Below are 18,447 nucleotides of genomic sequence, written 5' to 3' on the forward strand. Positions count from 1 at the left end.
CGGGGAGGGGCCGGCTCTGCGCCGCCGCTCCGCTGCCCCCGCGCCGCTGCCCCCGGGGCCGCCGCCGCCTGCGCATGCGCCGCTCGCGGGCCGCGCTCCGCCCCCGGCCGGGCCGGGCAGAGCCCGTGAGGGCAGCGGGGGCACCGCGAGCACGGAGCCGGGCGGGCTCCGGGCCTCAGCGCGCCGTCACCTGCCCGGGGGGCGGGGTGGCCTCACAGACATCTCCAAGTCGCCAGGACCCGTGCGATGGGCGCAGTTCTCCGCAGACTTGGGCCAACGAAGCGGTTAAGATCATTCACAGCATCGGTGCCGTTAGGCTGTGCATTTTCCACAGCTCATTCCAGGATGTATTTCAGTGCAAGTTATTTCAGTAACAGAACAATGAGAGCAACATTTCCCTTCCATTCTGGCAGCTGCCAGCAGTGCCCATTAAGAATGCCAGTGACCACAGTGAGGAGCAGCTGACGTGTCAAGCCTGGTTACAAACACGTTCAAAGACATGCCGCAGCAGCAAAATCTGCTTAAAGGGGGTATAAGCAATTCCAAAATCGAGACCATTAAAACGAAAGGTGGATTCTTACCTAGCTTTTAGAAGGCAGGATGAAGGAATGCTGTCTCATGTCCAAGAAGGTGATATTTATATTAATCCATGGCTTCCATGAAAGCTCCCATTTATCCTCAGGCCTAAGAGCCCTGGCTTAGTCCCGCTGAGCAGCTCCTGTTGCGGCAGCTTCCCCCCAGTCTATAGCTGCCTTTTGACCGAGGTGTGAGACTTCGCTGGCGTGAGCTGGAGCAATCCTGCTTGCCAGCTGTGGCAGCAGTGATGAGTTCTACAAGGCGTCTCCAGGGCCTCTGGCAATGGCTCCACCTGCATGAACACCGTACAGACATTAAAATGCATTCATCACAAGCTGTATTGTGACTGACTTTTCAGTCCAATGGGAGCTGCTGGTGTTTATTCAGGAGCCTAGAAGATGGAACTGAAGTCCAGTCTTGCGGTGCCTGGTTTGGCAAAGCCATCAGAGCCCTTGGCTACCCTTACAGAGAGAGGGGAAGACACCACTACCCCCCGCCCCTGCCTCCCCGCCCAAACATTTGGGAGCAGTGAGGTGAACTGCCAGCCACAGATGAAAACAGGAGCAGAAAAGGCAGTAAACAAGAGGCAAGTTAGGACGTACCCAGCCCTGCCAAACTGGAGCAGAACTGAGCTCTAAGAACTGGAAAAAATTCACTGGAAAAGCCTTTGCCTGGTACAGCCTTTGAAGAATCTGAGATATGGCATCAAGTTTCATGGCTTGTGTTTCTTATTTATCCCTGACTGAGACCCCTCCCCTCAAATCCAGCTGTGAGATGGGCTTGGCACGGTTTTCTATACATACAGTAAGCCTGCAGAACAGCAGTTTTTCCCAAGCCCTGAACAGCTGGGCTGTATTTCTCATCATACGGATGCGGGTCAGAGACCAATGTGTAGGCGGAAGGATTCAAGGTGGGATGCCCCTGAGCACCTGACTAGTCTGGACAAGACTGGCATACAGTCTTCCCCAAGCTGCTGCTCTGCTGTGTTATAAGCCATGGAGAGGCGAGGGAAGTTTTCTCATGGAATTTGGATGTGACTGGGCCATGGCAGCGTGTACTTTAGCTATAAAAATCACATCCCGAGTACAAAGCGTGTTATGAGCATGGATCTCCAGTGTCCCGAGTAGATACCACGGGGATGGAATACAGACTTGCTTATCTCTTGTCACACCGTGGCAGCTGCAGCAAGGAGCAGAAACTGTTAATTCCTTTGGCTAGCTTCTCTTACGGTAGCCAAGATTCCAGCGTCAAGACACTCTCCTCTTGCACTGGCTCCTGCCCTAGACGTCTGTCACACTGCTGTGAGCTCTGTGGGAGTGAGAAGAGAAACTGCAGCACAGGAAAAGACAGAGGAGTTGCTTGCATCTCTCTCCTGTGAGCTGAACACATTGCTGCTGCGCCACAGGAGCAACTGTGCCATCTCCCAGCTGTGGAAGTGCACCCACCCCAGCCTCTGCAGCCAGGTGATGTCCACCAATGACTTCAGAGTGACCTGTTCTCACCTGAAAACATGATGTGTGTTTCATTTTATAGCATGTGACAGTGATTACTTCAGTACATTCCAAATCTTACCCTTGGCAGCATTATGTGTATTATACTTGCAGCTTTGAGCTGGATTTCTTGTTCTGATTTGCACTCAGCTGTTCCTTATAGCAAGGGAGGAGGGAGATGGGAATCAAACTGCATGCACGAGGCACAGCAAAAGCTGCTTAAGAGCAAAACAGACTGAGATGTTTTGTTTAGTTTTCCTAATTACTTTTTCATACAGTGATCAGAGGGAACATAATTACACATATGCAAAGAAAATAAGCCACCAAAAACCCCCGCTAACCAACCAGTGAACAAAACCCCACAGAACTGAGCCAACTAGTTTTTCTGCAAGACTAGTTTTTTGTAGCTGGGCTAGAATCGGGATCCTGAGTTGTTCCGTGCTCTGCAATGCACAGTGAGGCAGAATCTCTCCTTGTTCCACCTCCTCCCTTTCTCTCAGCCCTGTCCCATGAAGGTAGATCTGGCCAACAGCTTTCCAGCACTCCTTCACATCAATACGGATCTCCATGGTGGAGTTCTGATGAGAGAGCTGACAACAGCTAAGCCTCCTCAGCAGCCAGGAAATGAGTAAGTGGAAAAGCCGCATAACTCCATTTCCAGCTCAGCAGCACTTACTTTTTACCTTCCCTCTCTTTTAATTTCAAGAATTTTTTTGACAACAGTATTCACACAAAATGTGCATCCATACAGGGATGTGCGAAGGCTTGGACATCTCAGCTCCCAAAGAAGGTGTGCACCAGAAGTCCAGGTTTCTCAGAAAGCCCCTGCAGAGTCAGAGCAACGGAGGAACACCACACACATCCTGCCCTCTCCGTGTAAGGAAGGTGTGAGGGCTATGGCATCTTATCCATCTCTTCACCAGCAGCCTCACTAGCTCAGGGAGCAAGAAGGGAGGCGCACTAACGAGCCTCCAGCTGCCAATGAAAGCTCATTCCAGCTGTGTATCTGCCAAAAGCTATTCCTTTCTCTACAGTCCGAGCCAAAGTAATGTGGCAGTAGTGATGAGATCTCTGTCAAGGGAGGTGATGACTGCCAGACACTAGCTGTGAGTAATCCTCAGGAACTTGGGGATGATCAGAGCCATGTTCTGATCCCACTGCTGAGCACGTATCTTTTTTTAGGTGGCACTGTGTGGGTAGGAGAGAAGCAGTGGTAGGACCTGTGTTTGGGTAAGGACTTCCTCTGTCCGCCCAAGTTCAGCACCGCTGATTGCTGTCTTTCACCCACCCCTGAAGCACAGCGACTTGACTTGATCCAAGCTTGGACTTGGAAGTACCAGCTACTGAGGAAACCAGCCTCTGCCTTCATTATGGGTGGATGGAGTCCTGGCAAAAACCAGCATGCTCTCATCACCTTCAAAAAAACCAGGCTGATATTTCCAGTCTTTCTCTCACAGCTGTCTTAACTTGCAGGAAAGCAATGATTGTGATTCATCCTTTTATCTTTACACTGAAGAGGGAAAAAGACAGCGTTTGTAGCCTGGCTTTAAAATAGTTTTCTAAATAAAGTCATCTGTGCTCCAGATCTCCAGTTACAGTGAGGAGTGACATACACCATACCAATTTATGGGACAACAGGTCAGTATGGAGAACTGTGATGAACCTATTATTTGTCACTTCAGCATCATGTTTTTTTAACAGTGCACTGTTTAACTAGACCCTACAAAAATTTAATTACTCATGTAATTTATGCTTCTTAATTAATACTTTTAACATCTAACCCTTCCCCAGACTTGGAGTGCCCACAGGCAATGCTGTTCTGAGGTGTCAGCAGGCATTTGCTTTATTACCTCTTGGAACCAACGAACTACGAACCTGGAGGAGAATCAGGCCCCCTCTATGCTCAGATAGCAGCAAGAATTCCATTATTCCAAGGGAGGGGAAAGAATTCCTGCAGCTACACTGAAAGCTCTTGTGTTTATTAGTGAAAGTACTAACATTTCCCAGTATGCTTTCATGTTGTAGTCAAGTATTTTGCTTTCGGTTTGGAGCACCCTGTAAAAACAACGAAGTCATACAAGACCAGTAACCTGAGGATGATCAGCTGCAAATGTAACTCTCACAGAGGCAGGGAGAAGCTGGCTGGTCTAGAACCTGGTGTGCAGCCTTGGGAGTTTGAAGAATGTCCTGAGATTGGTTTGAGAGCTAAAGCACTTGCTATTCTCTACTGGGGAGCAAATTCGTGTACACAGAACAAAACCCATTGCAGAGGCAAACAGTATTTGTCCAAAGTGCCACTGAATACTGCAACCATTCTCGAGAAAGGCCAAGCATCATGAGTTCAAATAGCAGGAAGCAAGAGGAAGAGATGGTACATAAAAAAATGAACCTGGACCATGAGTCCAGGTTCGTAAGTCATTACTGCCACAGACCTCCACTCAACCCAGCAGATTGTTACCTTGTATTTGGCACTTCATCTTCAGCCTGGAGAGAGCTGCATCACCCAGGAGTGAGGACAGAGCTGTGACCGGGCCAGGTTGTTGGGGTGTGTTCAGCTAACGCACACCACTACTCTACAGGCAGCTTGGTTTGAACAGGGAGCCTCAACAATACAGTAAGTAGCTTTGAGTGAGGATGACAAGATCTGGCCTGTTAGATTTAATATTTTAATCTACTGCCCAAGTGTACTGTGGCTCTAATCACAGCCATAGCAGATTCCTTGAGTAGCTGAAGATTAGAGAGACCATCGATAATCCCTGCTGTGCTGCATGGATGAAAGCTGCCAAGAGGATTTAAGGAAGAAATAAGGTATATCCAGAAATTCATTATGTTCCAGTTGAGACAAAGCAATCCATTAATACCTGACACTGAGCATAGTCCAGAAAACTGGAAGCAGATATTGAAAATGAGCAAATTTCAACAGGCCTAATGCAGATGTGATGAACCAGTTATAAATATTCAATCCAGGAAGCTCTGTCACTAAGGATGGATAGCATTCCTGTTACGAATAACTGTAAGGCTCTATGCCCTAGATGGCATTGCTCTGCAACATTAGAAAACCCACTTCTAAAATCCAAGCTCTCCCTGCAGTCAGCACAAAAGAATTTCAGGCAGGACAAGTGTTGATTTAAGTTCACACACAAAGCAGAGCTCTCTCTTTAAAATGTTACTTGTTTGAGACATTTGCACGGCAGCTGATACATTAATTATGCCACTTTTCCTTTTCCCCAGTTATTCTTTAAAGGCTCACTTGTAAAATCTTCTTGTGTGCACAGTCTGAAGCGGTTTCACTGCACCTGCTCTCTCCAGGCTGTGGTATATTCAATTGTTTTTGTTTATTCTGTGCTACTCCTCTTCTCTAGCGATTTGCTTGGCACTGTGAAGAGAGCGCTGTTTGTTCCCCACAGCCAGAGGCTGAAGATCAGCCTCCTCCTCCTCTCTGAATGCTGCAGCCTGCTCGAGGCAGCTGGACGGGAAGTGGGCACATGCTCAGCTGTGCCCAGAGGGCTGATCACCATTGCAGCAGGGAGGAAAACCACGCAAAACCAACATACCTGCAGCTCATCCCAAGTCCCGTGTCTCCACACTGCCCTCCCAAGGCATGGCCACACGCTGCCTCTGCTTCAGCGTTCCAGCAAGCACAGCGTGCTTGGGACTCCCCGAGTGCATCCACCTCCCAGCGCCACAGGCTGACTGGAAGCTGCGCTTCAGGAGCTGTGCAGCCCAGCAGCAACCCGGAGGCTGCCCAGTTTTAGGCAGCAGAGCAATTTTACTTTGGCACTAAAAGCTCTAACGATTAAGCCCTTGTTTTCCAGGGTGTGGTTAACCTGTCTAGGATGTCCATGTCCTAGCATGCCCGTGCAAGGATGGGGAGAAGCCTCAGGTAGGAAGTCTCACCTGGAGCTGGGATGTGTGCACGAGAGCTGTACGGAAATGCCCCAGCCTTCCTGCAGTGCAAAACCCCATTGCTTTGGGATGCCAAGCAGCCCCGCGACGTCCTGCTCAGCATGCACACACTCTTTCTGTTGGAATAAACAGGTCAAAATCAAGTAGGCACAGCCTGGAGGGAGATTGTTATCTGGAATTTACAGGGAACAGATCTCTTTCCTCTGCAAGTATTATTTCAAAGCAAGTAACTTCTGGGGTGGCAAAGACACAAGTCAGGCTTCTGTAAAGCAAGCTAGAAGTGACCTCCAAAGGGGAAAATACCCAGGATCTGTGCTCTAGTTTTGCATATTTAAGATGGTCATGTGGGAGAGGAGGCTTAGTTTCTTTTTAACCAGTTTGTACTTTTGCTCTGATCCTTCAATTTTTTTGTTCTGCACTGAGAATTCACATCTTTGCTTAGTCAGGGTTTGTGATGGTTGTAGAATAACTGTGAAGGCAACACAGAAACAAGCTTCTACAAAAGCAAAAGTGAATATGTGAATATGAATACATATTCATCCATGTCCACTCCAGTGAAAGCAATGGTGGCTTGTCTTCACACTCTGATTTTCCTAATTTTAATGAAAGTGGTTTAGAAAGTCAGTTACTTGCCCAATCTCTGAAAACCAATTTCTAACTTTCCAGGCTGTAAGCTACATAAAAATTTTCTAAAGTGAAGCAATCACAAGGCAGAATCAAAAAATATGCATATTTGGCATATCACCGTGGCAGGGGGTAGGAAGTGAGAGTATCTTCTGAGTCCAACAGCCGACTGGAGCTGCACCAAATTGTGACGAGAAGCAAGATTATCCTTGAACCAGAAAACCAGTCATGGGGAAGTATCTACAGAGATGGAGCATCTGTATGGATTCCAACATATGCTTTGGGTTGCAAGCACACAGGGATGGAAAGCAAACAATCCCACCAGTGGAAAATATTTTCAAGACAACTGCTGGGCTGGCACTGATCAAAGACATTTCCTGCATTAACATCAAAAGCTGCACCTCATCCCCCCCACTGTGCTCGTGGACAGAGGTGTAGGATCAGCAGGTGTTCCTTTTCTGCACTGCAGGACTCTTCTGTACCTGGAATGAGCTGTGGATGTGTAAACAACCTGCCTAAGACACAGCACTGCTTCTTGCAGACACGGCGGGTGCTTCAGACCGAACAGATCCTTTCATCAGCGGCTGTTACAAAGACACAAGTCAAAGGGGCTCAAGGGGAGGCAGCCAGGCCCAATTACATTCCAGGATCTCAAGCTCTTCCTTCAGGGAGCGTACAGCGGGAGGAGGGTCAGCTGAAGTGTCCCATGGGATGAGGGAGGAGGAAGAAGCATCCTGTCACCCCGGCAGGCTGAGCTGGGGGGGGACACTGCAGCTCCCCAGCTGATGCAGAGTAGAAAAGCAGCACAAGCATTTCCCTCTCTCAAAGCGCGGGCTTCTGACCAGCCCTGCCCACAAGTGCTTTGCTCTGTAAGGGAAGCTGCCCGCCCCCTCATTATTATTCCAAGCATTACTGAAAACTTTACTCCAGGAACTGCTTCGGAGGGAGGACTGGCTCTCACCACCACGGCTGTCAGTGGCTGAAGCAGGCACAGGCACGGATTGCTCCAGCTGGGAGAGTGACAGTCAGCTCCCACTTCCCTATGCTAGAAGAGATTAACTAACGCCAGTCCAGTAATTTCAGATCTGTGCTGCTGTAAAAAAGCATTATTTGACTCTTCATATAATAACAAATAAAATTCCCAGAGTGTTTGTTTCTGCACAGATTCCTACATGTCCTGGATGACTTCTAAAGGAACTGCTGTGTTTCACAGCAAACACACATGCAGTGGCACAGGTAATACAAAGTATAAAAAAAAGCTCTCTTTTCTTCTTTCTTTGCTCCCATATCCAATGTTCAGGTCAAACAAGGGGTATGGAGTACTCTCAAAATTAAGCCAAAAATTAATAAATAATTGGGATTGGAACCCACAGGGGTGCTCTACTCCTATGTCCAAGCACACCCTGAAGTGTTAAGTTAGTACAAAGAGAGGATATTTTTATTGATAAACATTATATTGTCTTAGTGTAGATGTCTGACACATTATTAAATCAATTGACAAAACATTTAAAGTAATTCATTCTAATAAAACTTTTTGATATTCCATAGACAATAGTGCTGTGAATTTTGTTTATAATATAACACATTAAAAACACAGAAATACAAGTTTCTAATTTCAAGGTTACCAGCAAACAGAGAAAAATGCATGCTTTCATTTCTGTTAGATTTGTAACTTACACAGGCAAGTGGAACAGCTAGGCATAGAAGACTACTCTACAGTAAGTTGTAAAACATACAGAAAGGCTGACCTTATAACACTTGTACAAGTATGACAAAACCATTGCAACTCATTTCAAAAGGTAACAAATGTTTTGTCTGTGGCTCCACCATTTTAACACTTTTAAGCTGACTTAATAAAAAGCTATTTTGAGTAGAATTATTCTACTAGAAACCACTGCTTATTTTGCTTTCTGGCTGGTTGTAAATGAACATACATTATATGTACATTTGCACTCAGTTCCACCTACATCTTCTTCCTTATGATTAGAAGCATCACAGAATTGCCCAGAGATAAGGGACCCCGTGTCGTTTGCTCCCCACTCGAACCAAAGGTGCTCCTATCAGACACTTTTATTGCTGTGTTTCCTGCAGCTTGGATGCTGTGACTGTGCCACAAGGCAGAGAACCCACCACGCCCACGATTCAGACTGGCACGGTCTCAGGTGTCTGTTTTAGAGCAAGCTACAGCAGGGATCACATTCAGCAGCCTAAGGCTTCAGCAACAGCACAAACCCAAATTGTCCACTGTAGCTCTGTGAAATTATCACATCTTGAACAGCTGACTGCTGGGCCCTGAAATGATTTAAACACCCCCTGGACAGAGTGCTGGACCTGGGGCTGCCCCCACATGCCTTGGTGATGCCAGGCTGACCGTGGGTGCCGAGCTTGGCTGCCTTTGGCTTGGCACCACGTACACGCCACAGTTTGGGCTTGGCTAAAACACGCGAAGTGGATAAAACTTGTGCAGCACACTTGAGGATTAACAGGTCTGTCTGCTCACCCTTTTGTTTTGTGGAATCCTGATTCACCTGTGCCTCAATTCCGATTGCCAGGCCCGTGCTGGAGTGCTCGGCAGGAGTGACCCTTCCGCTGCTTGTCACACACCTGTGTCTGGGACCAGTGGAAGGACCACCCCTGCCCTCCCACATGTCCCACTGGCTGAAGCTCCAATGGATGCACCAGCAAGGAGAACACCCAAACGACTGCCAGACCTTGCCGGGAGGGTTCATGTTGCACAAGACTTTGACAGACAGCAAAAAATCAAACAAAGTCCCCCAAACCCTTATGAACAAACATCTTCCTAGTATGGTTTCAGTCTGGAAAACAAAGATTCGATGCAAGGACGAAGGTAACATTCCGTTAGTAATCTCACACACATACTGCCTGCACAGTAGGGATTCTCAGCTTTACGAGGGGAGACAGTGAAGTCAATCACACTGTTCCTCAAGGGAACACTAACTAAAATTTACCCCTAAATCTTCAATGCACTGCGAAGGTCACTGCACACCAGTGAGCTCTCAGGTACACAGATTGCTACTTGCACGCCTGTGCAGCCAGGGTGCGAGTCTGGAGACATTGGCTTAGGCATCTCTCTCCCTTCTCCCTGAGAAAGGGACAAAGTACTTCTCACCTTTCCTGATCAAAGACCAAGGGTTGCAAAGATCAAGTAGCATCCAGGCAAATCTTCATGTAAATGCGACCCGTGAAACTTGCCAATATCTGAATTCCACAACAGACAGCTTTTTGTGATGCCATACTATTCACGCTAGCATTTGCCCTCCACTGGTGCTGCATGATTACAGAATCACACTTTGTGTCCTTTGCTTCTGGCACCCATTAAAAAAAAAAAAAATCCATCAGAACAAAGTTACTACACAAACATCTTGCTTTGGCTTCTTTCAAAAACCTGTTGTGGTTCAATCTATGTGCCCGCTCACTTCACGTAAGCGACTTCACAAAGCAGTTCTGTGATACAGAAATGCACATTACGCTCAGAGGTCCTGACACAGCAGTGAGAAACATGAGAGAAAAAGGTTGTTTCTGAGAACCAAGAATGAACAACTCAGCTGAGCTCTATGCTTGACAGAATATGGGAGCTCACTCTATGCAAAACTTGAACATTATACAAACCTTCATGAAAGACTGAGGCTGTACTTTGTGCATTCTGCCTTTATCTTCCATTTTTTTCTTTCCTGATCTCTAACTCCCCCATGTCTTTAACGCTGGCAAAAGAAAGACTTCCAGTCCCCCCCAATACATGGTCTGTAAAAGGACTCCATTGGTGCTGTTGTGTTTTCCCCCAGTAAGCCCTACGTCATCCACACTGATAGTGATGATGTGATATATTCTTCTACACTGGAGATCTGCTGACCCCCCCAAACCAAACCAGTGCGGTGGAAATAGGGGATTATTGTGGTTGTGAGTGGTGGGACGGCTTTTACTGCAGGATTTCAAGGTGGGAGGTCCTTGCCTGCTGTAAATGGGAACAACCCTGTCATTAAGCTGGGACAATAAACGTTGGCTACCCCCAAGCATTTGCTGGCACATGACTCCTGGTTTAGGGGGATCTTCACATTTAACCAGAGCCAATCACTTATTGTTAAAAAGAACTGGCAAAACAAGCCAAAGGAAGATTACTTCCTTAATGAAAAGGGGGAACAAAAAAAAACCTCTACAAAGTAGTAATAAAAAAAATCTACTTGTGGGCAGCTTTTGAAATGTGAATTTTGATTATTGCAAACAGTACCTCAGGACAGGGGTATTACAAATATTAAAAGTGCAAGGAGTATTTATTATTTATATATTTCTACTCTTACAGATGAGCTGCAGAAGCATCCTTGGATCTCTCAGCATTTCTCAGCTTCTCTACTAAAAGAAGTTAAAAGAAGCATTTGAGAAGGTCTCACCCCTTCTTGTGGCCACTTAAAAGGACGGAATTATGCTTTAAATAGCTTAGTCTGCTTGGCCCCTGGTCCAGGGGAACTTGGCATTAGCTTTAGGAAGGCACCGAAATTAGGTTCCTAAATCTTCTGCCAGCATGGGGAAATGTTTTCTTGAACCAGGGGCTCAGCTCTCTGTGTTTGATAAATAAATAAATAAAATGCATAAATACTGCAGTGCAGAACTTTCTGAGCTCCTCAATGTCTTGTGCGTGCTCTTCCCCCTCCCCACCCCCCCAGGCTAACTTTACATTCAGCAATAGAACTGGGATTTCAAATGACTAACAATAATTAGAAATATTGCTGAATGCACACAGATAAGCTGTTTAGGCTTTTGACCTGATATATTACAGACAGGCAACTGCCATGCACCACTCACAATACCTTGCTAAAACAAATAAAAACTTTGCTTGAGTTTATAAATAGGTATGTATAAGACTGTCTTGAATACTCATACATTTACAGCATCTTAGCAGTTGCCATGATAAGAATTTATTCCTTTGCAGTAACAGCTGGTTACCACAGGGCATCAATTTAACAACAGTTAACACATATAATTTACTAGGTAAAGTGTGTATATATATATATGTATAAATATTGTATTTTGTTTGAATACAAATCTATGTTCATACATTTAAAAAAAATAGCACTAAAAACCTGCCTATGAATTATATGAACTTATAACTGAGTCCCTCAGTAAAACTCCCATATAGTATAATCTGGCTTCACAAAGTGTAAAAGGCCCAGGTCAGATCTAGAATCCCTTAATTAGATCAATTATATTTATTGTACAAAGCATGTCTTTGCACAGGGTACAAAACTCCCTTGAAAGAGTCTCTGAAAACACACATATCCCACGAAAAGCGTCCCCACGTACTTGTGCAGTGACTGATTGTCCCAGTGGCTTGGGGCACTTCCCAGGCAGGCAGCTCGTGCTCTTCGGAGTCAGGTGCTCGGAGGCTGGTACGCCAAGCAAGGATCTGCTTGCATTTTCTCCCATCAGCTTACTGGATCAAAGCCTGCACACCATTTCTGCTAGCCCAGAGCATTAATTCTGTGTTACAGAAGGCAGGATGTGGCTCAGCCTTCAAAGTCAGAGGGATGCAGCTTATGAGAAAGTGGAAGCAAAATTCTGAATCCTGGCAACACAAGGAGCAAGACAAAATAAGGAAGCAAGCAGGTGGCTGCTGGGTGTACAGGGATGCCTGCTCTTGGGAAAGATTTCATGGAACGTCCCAACATTTATACAGGCTCTATCCAAAGTCCTCCTGTGACACAGCATCTGCCACCCAACATCTGCCTCTACACACAGAAAGTGAACGGAGCCCTTGCTGCCTCCCCTGCTCCAGCATTTGTCAGCCAAAAGCAACGCTGACCAGAGCTAAGGTAAGACTTGGTCCTCAGAGAAATACATGCTCCTGCTATGGAAAAGGAGCACTGGCAGCAGTAACCAGTAGCCAAGGGGCCTGTGTACCAGCAGCCCTCTCCTCACATTACAGGACAAAACGTTCAGCAGCAGGCACTGCTCTCCTCCAGGAACCCCAGGTCTTGCTCTGCTTGTCAGGCACGCCAATGGAAAACCTCGGCGACAAATGCTCAACAGTGGAGCAGATCTGTAATCACCTACAAACATCCTCACAGGGTCAGGCATCCAGAGGTGTGTTTTTCCTCAGCTGGCAGTAAAAACGTTACGTTGCATTGCTGCTGTAAAATTATCACGTTGACTTTTAGCACCATTCAAATCCAACCCGGCAGATGAAGATTACACTGACAAGATTTCTGTCAGGTTGTTCTGGTGTGGAGGGTTTCAAACTTGTTCTGCAAGTCTATTAGAAAAACAGAAACCTATCTAAAAATACCACAATGAAGTCATTTTTGCTACATAAATACATTTAAAAATATGTTGCTTTAAACAAACTGTGCTTTTTTTAGAAGCCTTCCTGAAATTAGATGCTTCTACCCAAACCCAAGTGGATAACTTGCTTGTGATGACAGACTGTTTCAGGGCCAGCATACACTTGATTTCACAGCCAATTTACATCCCCAGGGCACAATGAAACAGACTGCCATTTCTTACCCTATTGCTTTCCCAGGAATAAAGTGAACTTCTCCAAAAGGCAGGGATTTGTCCACACCAAGCTCGGTTCTGCAGATTCAGCCAGACAAGTCCGAGCAGTTTGGGCAGAAGTAGATGCATTTTGGAACTGTGCTTCAGATTTGAGGCCAGGAAGTGCTAACAGAATATTCATGTAAATTCCCTTAAAGGTGCTTGGCCTTATTAAATTAATAGTCATTTATCTTTTCAGGTAAGAAAAAAAAAGGTCACTCACCCAAAAAAATGCAGCGTCCCCATCCCTTCCGGGACTCACTGCTACAAACACATCACTGACCCTACAACAGTCACTGGGGTTCTGCCCCTGGTTTCACAAAGGTCAGATTTCACTCAAGTCCCTGAATACTGAAAACTCTCTTCCTGAAACTAAGCCTTGCACTCGGCTTGGTACATCCATTCAGCACACTCAGACTCTGCAGCTCCTTAAATCTGAAGTGGCTGAGGTCTTTCAAAATATTCAAAGCTCCATTGCTTTCCTGAAAACCATGGGTTTAAACTGTTTAACTTCCCTTAAAAACATGGCTTTAAAAGTTAAAGTTGTGCCAACCTAAAAGGGACATTCTTACCCAGATTTAAGTCTCCTTCAGACAGACTTGCAGTGGCTGCTGATCAAGTGGAACTTTGTAAGTACAAGGCAGATTTGAATCTAGGTAAGCATGGTCCACTGAGATTGATTTTTAAATTTTATTTTTAAACAAGTTTAAAGCTCCAGTGGTGTAACTTTGAAACAGGTAAACGTCACACTATCGCATCTCTGTGAATTTTAATTGAAAGGATTAGAGTTTCCAAAAAATCTTAATATAAGAAACCTTTGTCAATCAGCAGAAAGCTATGGTTTTCTAAAAAGTTGTTCAACAATATTCAATTTACATTCTAACTCACAAGTATCAATAGGGGTATTTGGAAAAGACATATAAAAAGCCCTGTTCTGACAGCAGGGTATTAAACGTTACCTTTAGGTTGCTCCACCTGCCTTGAATGTTGTTTTTTCTAAACTAGACTGCCATTCTACCTGATTTGTTTCGCCAAGAAAAAATGCCAGTCCTGCCCCTCGTTCTCCACGAGCACCACCATCACAAATCCAAAGGTAATCAGTTGATTTCAGTGACACTGCTGAGGACAGAGAGCTGGAAACTAAGCATGCAAGTGACATCACAGCAAAACCAACAAATTATGCAAGTAAAAAATCTCCCATGCACACATTTCGGATTGGTGTTCCTATCACAGAAAAAGTCTATCAAGAAGTGCAGCACATGAAAAACAAAAATAAAAAGAAAAATGGGGGGGAAAAAAGGCAAGTAAAAAATTGACCCTTGGTAAGGACAAAAGCAGTTTTCCTAGCATGTCTTAAAACCATCTGTTATCATACCCTATCCTATCATTCTGCCTTCGAAAGGAGGCCATCCATGTCAGGCAGATCTGAAGCCAGCCAAGGATCACATACTTAAGTCAAAGTCAGAACTGCAGTGAAGCGTCTCCACGGAGGAAAAGGCTCTTTAATCTCCCTTTGAAATAGTCATTAAAGATCGTCTGAAATTGCTAGGAATGGAAACAAAAACAGTTGACTGGTCCAAAAACCGGAGCAGCCTCAGATGCGAAGGTGACCCTTGCTTTCGGAAGATTAAAACTGCAAATGAATCACAGTCACGCTAAAAAAGCCCAACACAACACTGCTTCACTGGTGGCTCTGTGCAGCCCCAACCCCGGGCCTCAGAGCCCCTCAGCTCCCTCCTTTCCCCCTGGAGCAGCCACCCCCAGCCCCCAGCTGGCTCCTGAGCCGGAGGTGGCTCACAGCTCGGGCAGCCGCGGGCACAGCAGAGCCTCCCATGGGGACGCTGAAGCCAGGCACTGGCTGTCCTCCAGAGTCCAACCTCGGGAGGAGAGAACCCCTGGGAGGGAGAGAGCCTCTGGGAGACTCAGTGCTCTGCAAGACCCAGTAAAGCTCTGAGTCTGCACTGCATTGGAATAGGACCGTCCACGCGACTTTTGGAGCCGGCGTACAGGAAGGATGCCAAAAATTGCTGGTTTTTTGCCTTGGGGCCTTTTGCACAGGCTGTGACTGTGCTGCCACACGTGAGAGGCACGCTCCCTCCGGCACCGCTACGCACATTCAGTCGGTCTGCTCTGTTCCAAACCAGGCCTGGACCAGACGGTTTAGCTGCAAATCAGAAGCGCATCTGGCAGGAAGCATCGCTCTAGGACATGCTTATCAATTCTCCTGTGGCACAGGTAACGGCAGTTCCAGGTACCTTTTGCTTCTGCTTAGAACAAGCGACTCGCAGAACATTCTGGGAACACACACAAGTATCAAAGCAAGGTATTTCAGGTTTTACACACAACACAAAACTACACAATTACTACAGTATTTAATGCACACCAGTAGGAAAAGTTCCTAAAAAATACTTGTGCAGTTTTTGTGCCATGGGATAGGTAATGGCTATTTCGCAGAAATAGATCCAACTGGCTCCATTGGAGCAGCAGTATAAATATTCAAAATAGAAGTAATAATAGGCCCTGATATGGAACTTCTCTCCTTTTTTTCCTTCCCCTTATCAGCAAGGACATACACTCTGCTTAGGAGCTACCGCATCTCGCTATGAGAGCAGAGCTGCGTGTTTGTGGGGTGGCTTTAGTGACGCGTGCCACACTGTTGCAAACATCATTTCACTTAAGGAAGTATTTTAGGCATTTTAGTGGTTGTTATTATTATTATTCATCTCATTAAGAACAACGACAAAAGAAACAAAGACCCAACGACAGGAAGGTACAGTGGGCTTCCCAGCACAAGAGGATGTCCCGCGGGCACAGGTACGAGAAGGCTGCTCAAACCACAGCTGCAGGGCTCAACAAGCAGCAACACAAATGCTTTCCAGGACGAAAAATGGCGATGCAGGCACGTCATCGACTCTCTCTGCTGCCTGTCCCTGGACCCTTCCTTCTTCTTGCCAGGGATCCACCGGCACACGTTGCTCCCCGAGCGAGGCCAACGGGACGTGGCTTTTTCCACAGGACTTCGCTGCCACGCACAGTGCAAGAGCTGCCAGTGCCTCCACGTGTTTGGTGTAACAAACAAAGAAAACCAGGTGCTGAGCTGAATGGAAACCACAGGGTGTAAATATTTTCACTTACAACATTTTGCCCAAAGGAAACCAGACTGGAAAAATCCCTTCCAAAAGTGCAAATGAAATAAAAGTTGGCTTTTCATCTGTGAACAGAACGTGGCTCTCTTCTTCTTTCTTTTAAACCGGAGCTCTTTCATTTCCTGCTATAGTTTAGGGTTTGGTGTTTTGGTTTTTTTTCCTTTCTTTCTGTTACGTAGGGTTAGCTGTACCTTTACTATTATTTGCCACTGTTTGTACCATAGACAAAACCTAGCTGGTAGTCTCTTAATACATTTCATAGTAGAACATATACAAGAGGAAAAAACATACCAAATGGATCAGAAGTGATCAGTGCTTAAAGTAAATACAAGAGCTGCAGTGGCAAGAACCCACAGTATCAATACATACAAATGAAGCAGTGATGGTGTTTCTCAGGGGGCGGAATCTGCCTGCGTATTAATACAGAATTATACAAAATCTAGCAGGGATATTGGAACAATGAATAGCTAAACTTTCACAATAACTTAAGATCTGTGAGCGAGTCTGCATTGAAGATATTCCACATTTTAAAATGTGCCATCTCTGTCTGTGTCTTCCCCCATCCCAAAGGAGGGGTGATGAATCCACATGATCTGTTATCAGGTAAATTCAACTGCTAAAGATGACAAATATCTGGCCAGGTCCAGTGTATTCTTTAAAGAATGGCAAATTATGACTTCAGTAACTATGTCTGTGCAAAATATGCCTCTTTCCTCTTAAAGAAACCAGTGTCTGTAACTCATTTAGAAAAGTTTTGACATGTACTTACGTCCTTCTCAGAACGAATAAGACATGAACTATTGAATCCCCCCAAAACAAAAAATCTGATGAAGGAGAGAAAGTTCTGACCTTCCATTTCCACACGCAGATCATTAAAAACCAGGACACCTCCTTGGCAGCCCTCCTGGGCTGTTGATCAAACTATTGCTTGGAAATAACAAACGCCCTAATAAATAAAACTCCAACATTCATAGTAAAATGGTAGCGGTGTTTACCCTTTGAATCCACATTTAGCTGGCATTCCTCATCACACCTGTACAAGGTTAACTATTTATAGTAAAAAGTCATCAGTTTTTTCCTCGACAATCTTCTTTTATCCATTCTTATGCTGAGTACCTTGAATTGCATTTCCATTTTACACTGCCCTGTGGCCTTTGGATTGTTACAGGAGACCCAGCACTCAGAACGAGAAGATGCAAGAGAGGACGTTGATCTCTGGCAAGTAAAAAAAAAAAAGAACAAAAACAACACCCCCACCCCCCAAACAAACAAAAAAACCTGCAAACCCAAAACTAAAAACTAAAAACAAACAAAACAAAAAAACCACCCCCCACAACCAAAAAAAAATTCCCATGATTCTCCTTGAAAGTCAACCTCCATACGACGTACCCTCTTCTGCACTGTAGCAATAGTCTTAAGTCATAAATTAATTAGTCTTCCATCAAATAACTTAAAAAAAGAAGGAATTGTAGCAGACTAGTTTTGACTGGCTTAACGCCAGTTAGCAGCCAGTTCATCTTGAGTCCCAGTCACACTGTTCAAAAACTGAGCTAGGAAATCACACGAATGTTGAAAAGAACTCTTCACATCGACGAAGGATTGCTCCGGGCTGTGGGGGCCAGGGAGAGGACAAACCTAGATGGGGCCACAGGTCCTATGAACAGTGAACAGGATATAGGTCACGACTTGGAGGTGCACTGCATCCAGGAGATGCCAGCCGTGGCTTGTATTGCACAGGTAAAAAGGAAGCTCCTCCTGACAGTCTGCCACCTGCGTTAGTGATCTCTGCACATTGGCAAGTTCACAAAAGTGAAAACATTGAACTCTGTCATGATGGAGAAACACAGGAAGATGCCGTAAAGGGAAAGGCACACACACCCTAGCTTCTTATCCAGTTTCCATTTGTTCACGTGGACACCAAAAACCTACAATAAACACAGAGTAAGCCACCACAGCAGGAACATTTTGAACAAAGTGGTAAATCCCCTCCTCAGCTACGGGAGCCAAAAGAGGACCGTCCCCTTACTGATGATGATCAGTTGGAAGCAATCACAAACTGCAGCAAGTGAGCTGAAAACCACAGCTCAAGTAAATCAGAGCAGCAGTCACAGAAGCCACCCTGACTCACATCACCTCACCTTAAGTTCCTGCAGCAAATT

General features: G+C 45.6%; 2 protein-coding genes across 4 annotated transcripts in view; both read right to left on the reverse strand.

Annotated features, from left to right (window-relative positions):
* RIN2 (Ras and Rab interactor 2) overlaps positions 1–8,005 on the reverse strand; it is a 65,495-nt gene extending 57,490 nt beyond the window's left edge. Inside the window, exons 1-2 of one of the 2 annotated variants that reach the window (XM_039569965.1) lie at positions 5,621–8,005; positions 582–868 (exon numbers count right to left, since the gene is read on the reverse strand). The gene's annotated coding sequence lies outside the window, so the exon portion shown is untranslated. Of the gene's footprint in view, positions 1–581 lie in introns of both variants that reach the window. The other variant, XM_039569963.1, reaches the window with a different exon arrangement.
* Positions 8,006–8,101: 96 nt separating this feature from the next.
* Positions 8,102–18,447, reverse strand: part of SLC24A3 (solute carrier family 24 member 3) — a 117,663-nt gene continuing 107,317 nt past the window's right edge. For both annotated transcript variants that reach the window (XM_039569973.1, XM_039569972.1), the window contains exon 17: positions 8,102–18,213. In XM_039569973.1, the coding sequence (XP_039425907.1) occupies positions 18,064–18,213 (150 nt within the window). In that variant the 3' untranslated portion in view covers positions 8,102–18,063. The remainder of the gene's footprint in view (positions 18,214–18,447) is intronic.

This window comes from Corvus cornix, chromosome 3 (assembly GCF_000738735.6).
Source record: "Corvus cornix cornix isolate S_Up_H32 chromosome 3, ASM73873v5, whole genome shotgun sequence".
Lineage (NCBI taxonomy): Eukaryota > Metazoa > Chordata > Aves > Passeriformes > Corvidae > Corvus > Corvus cornix.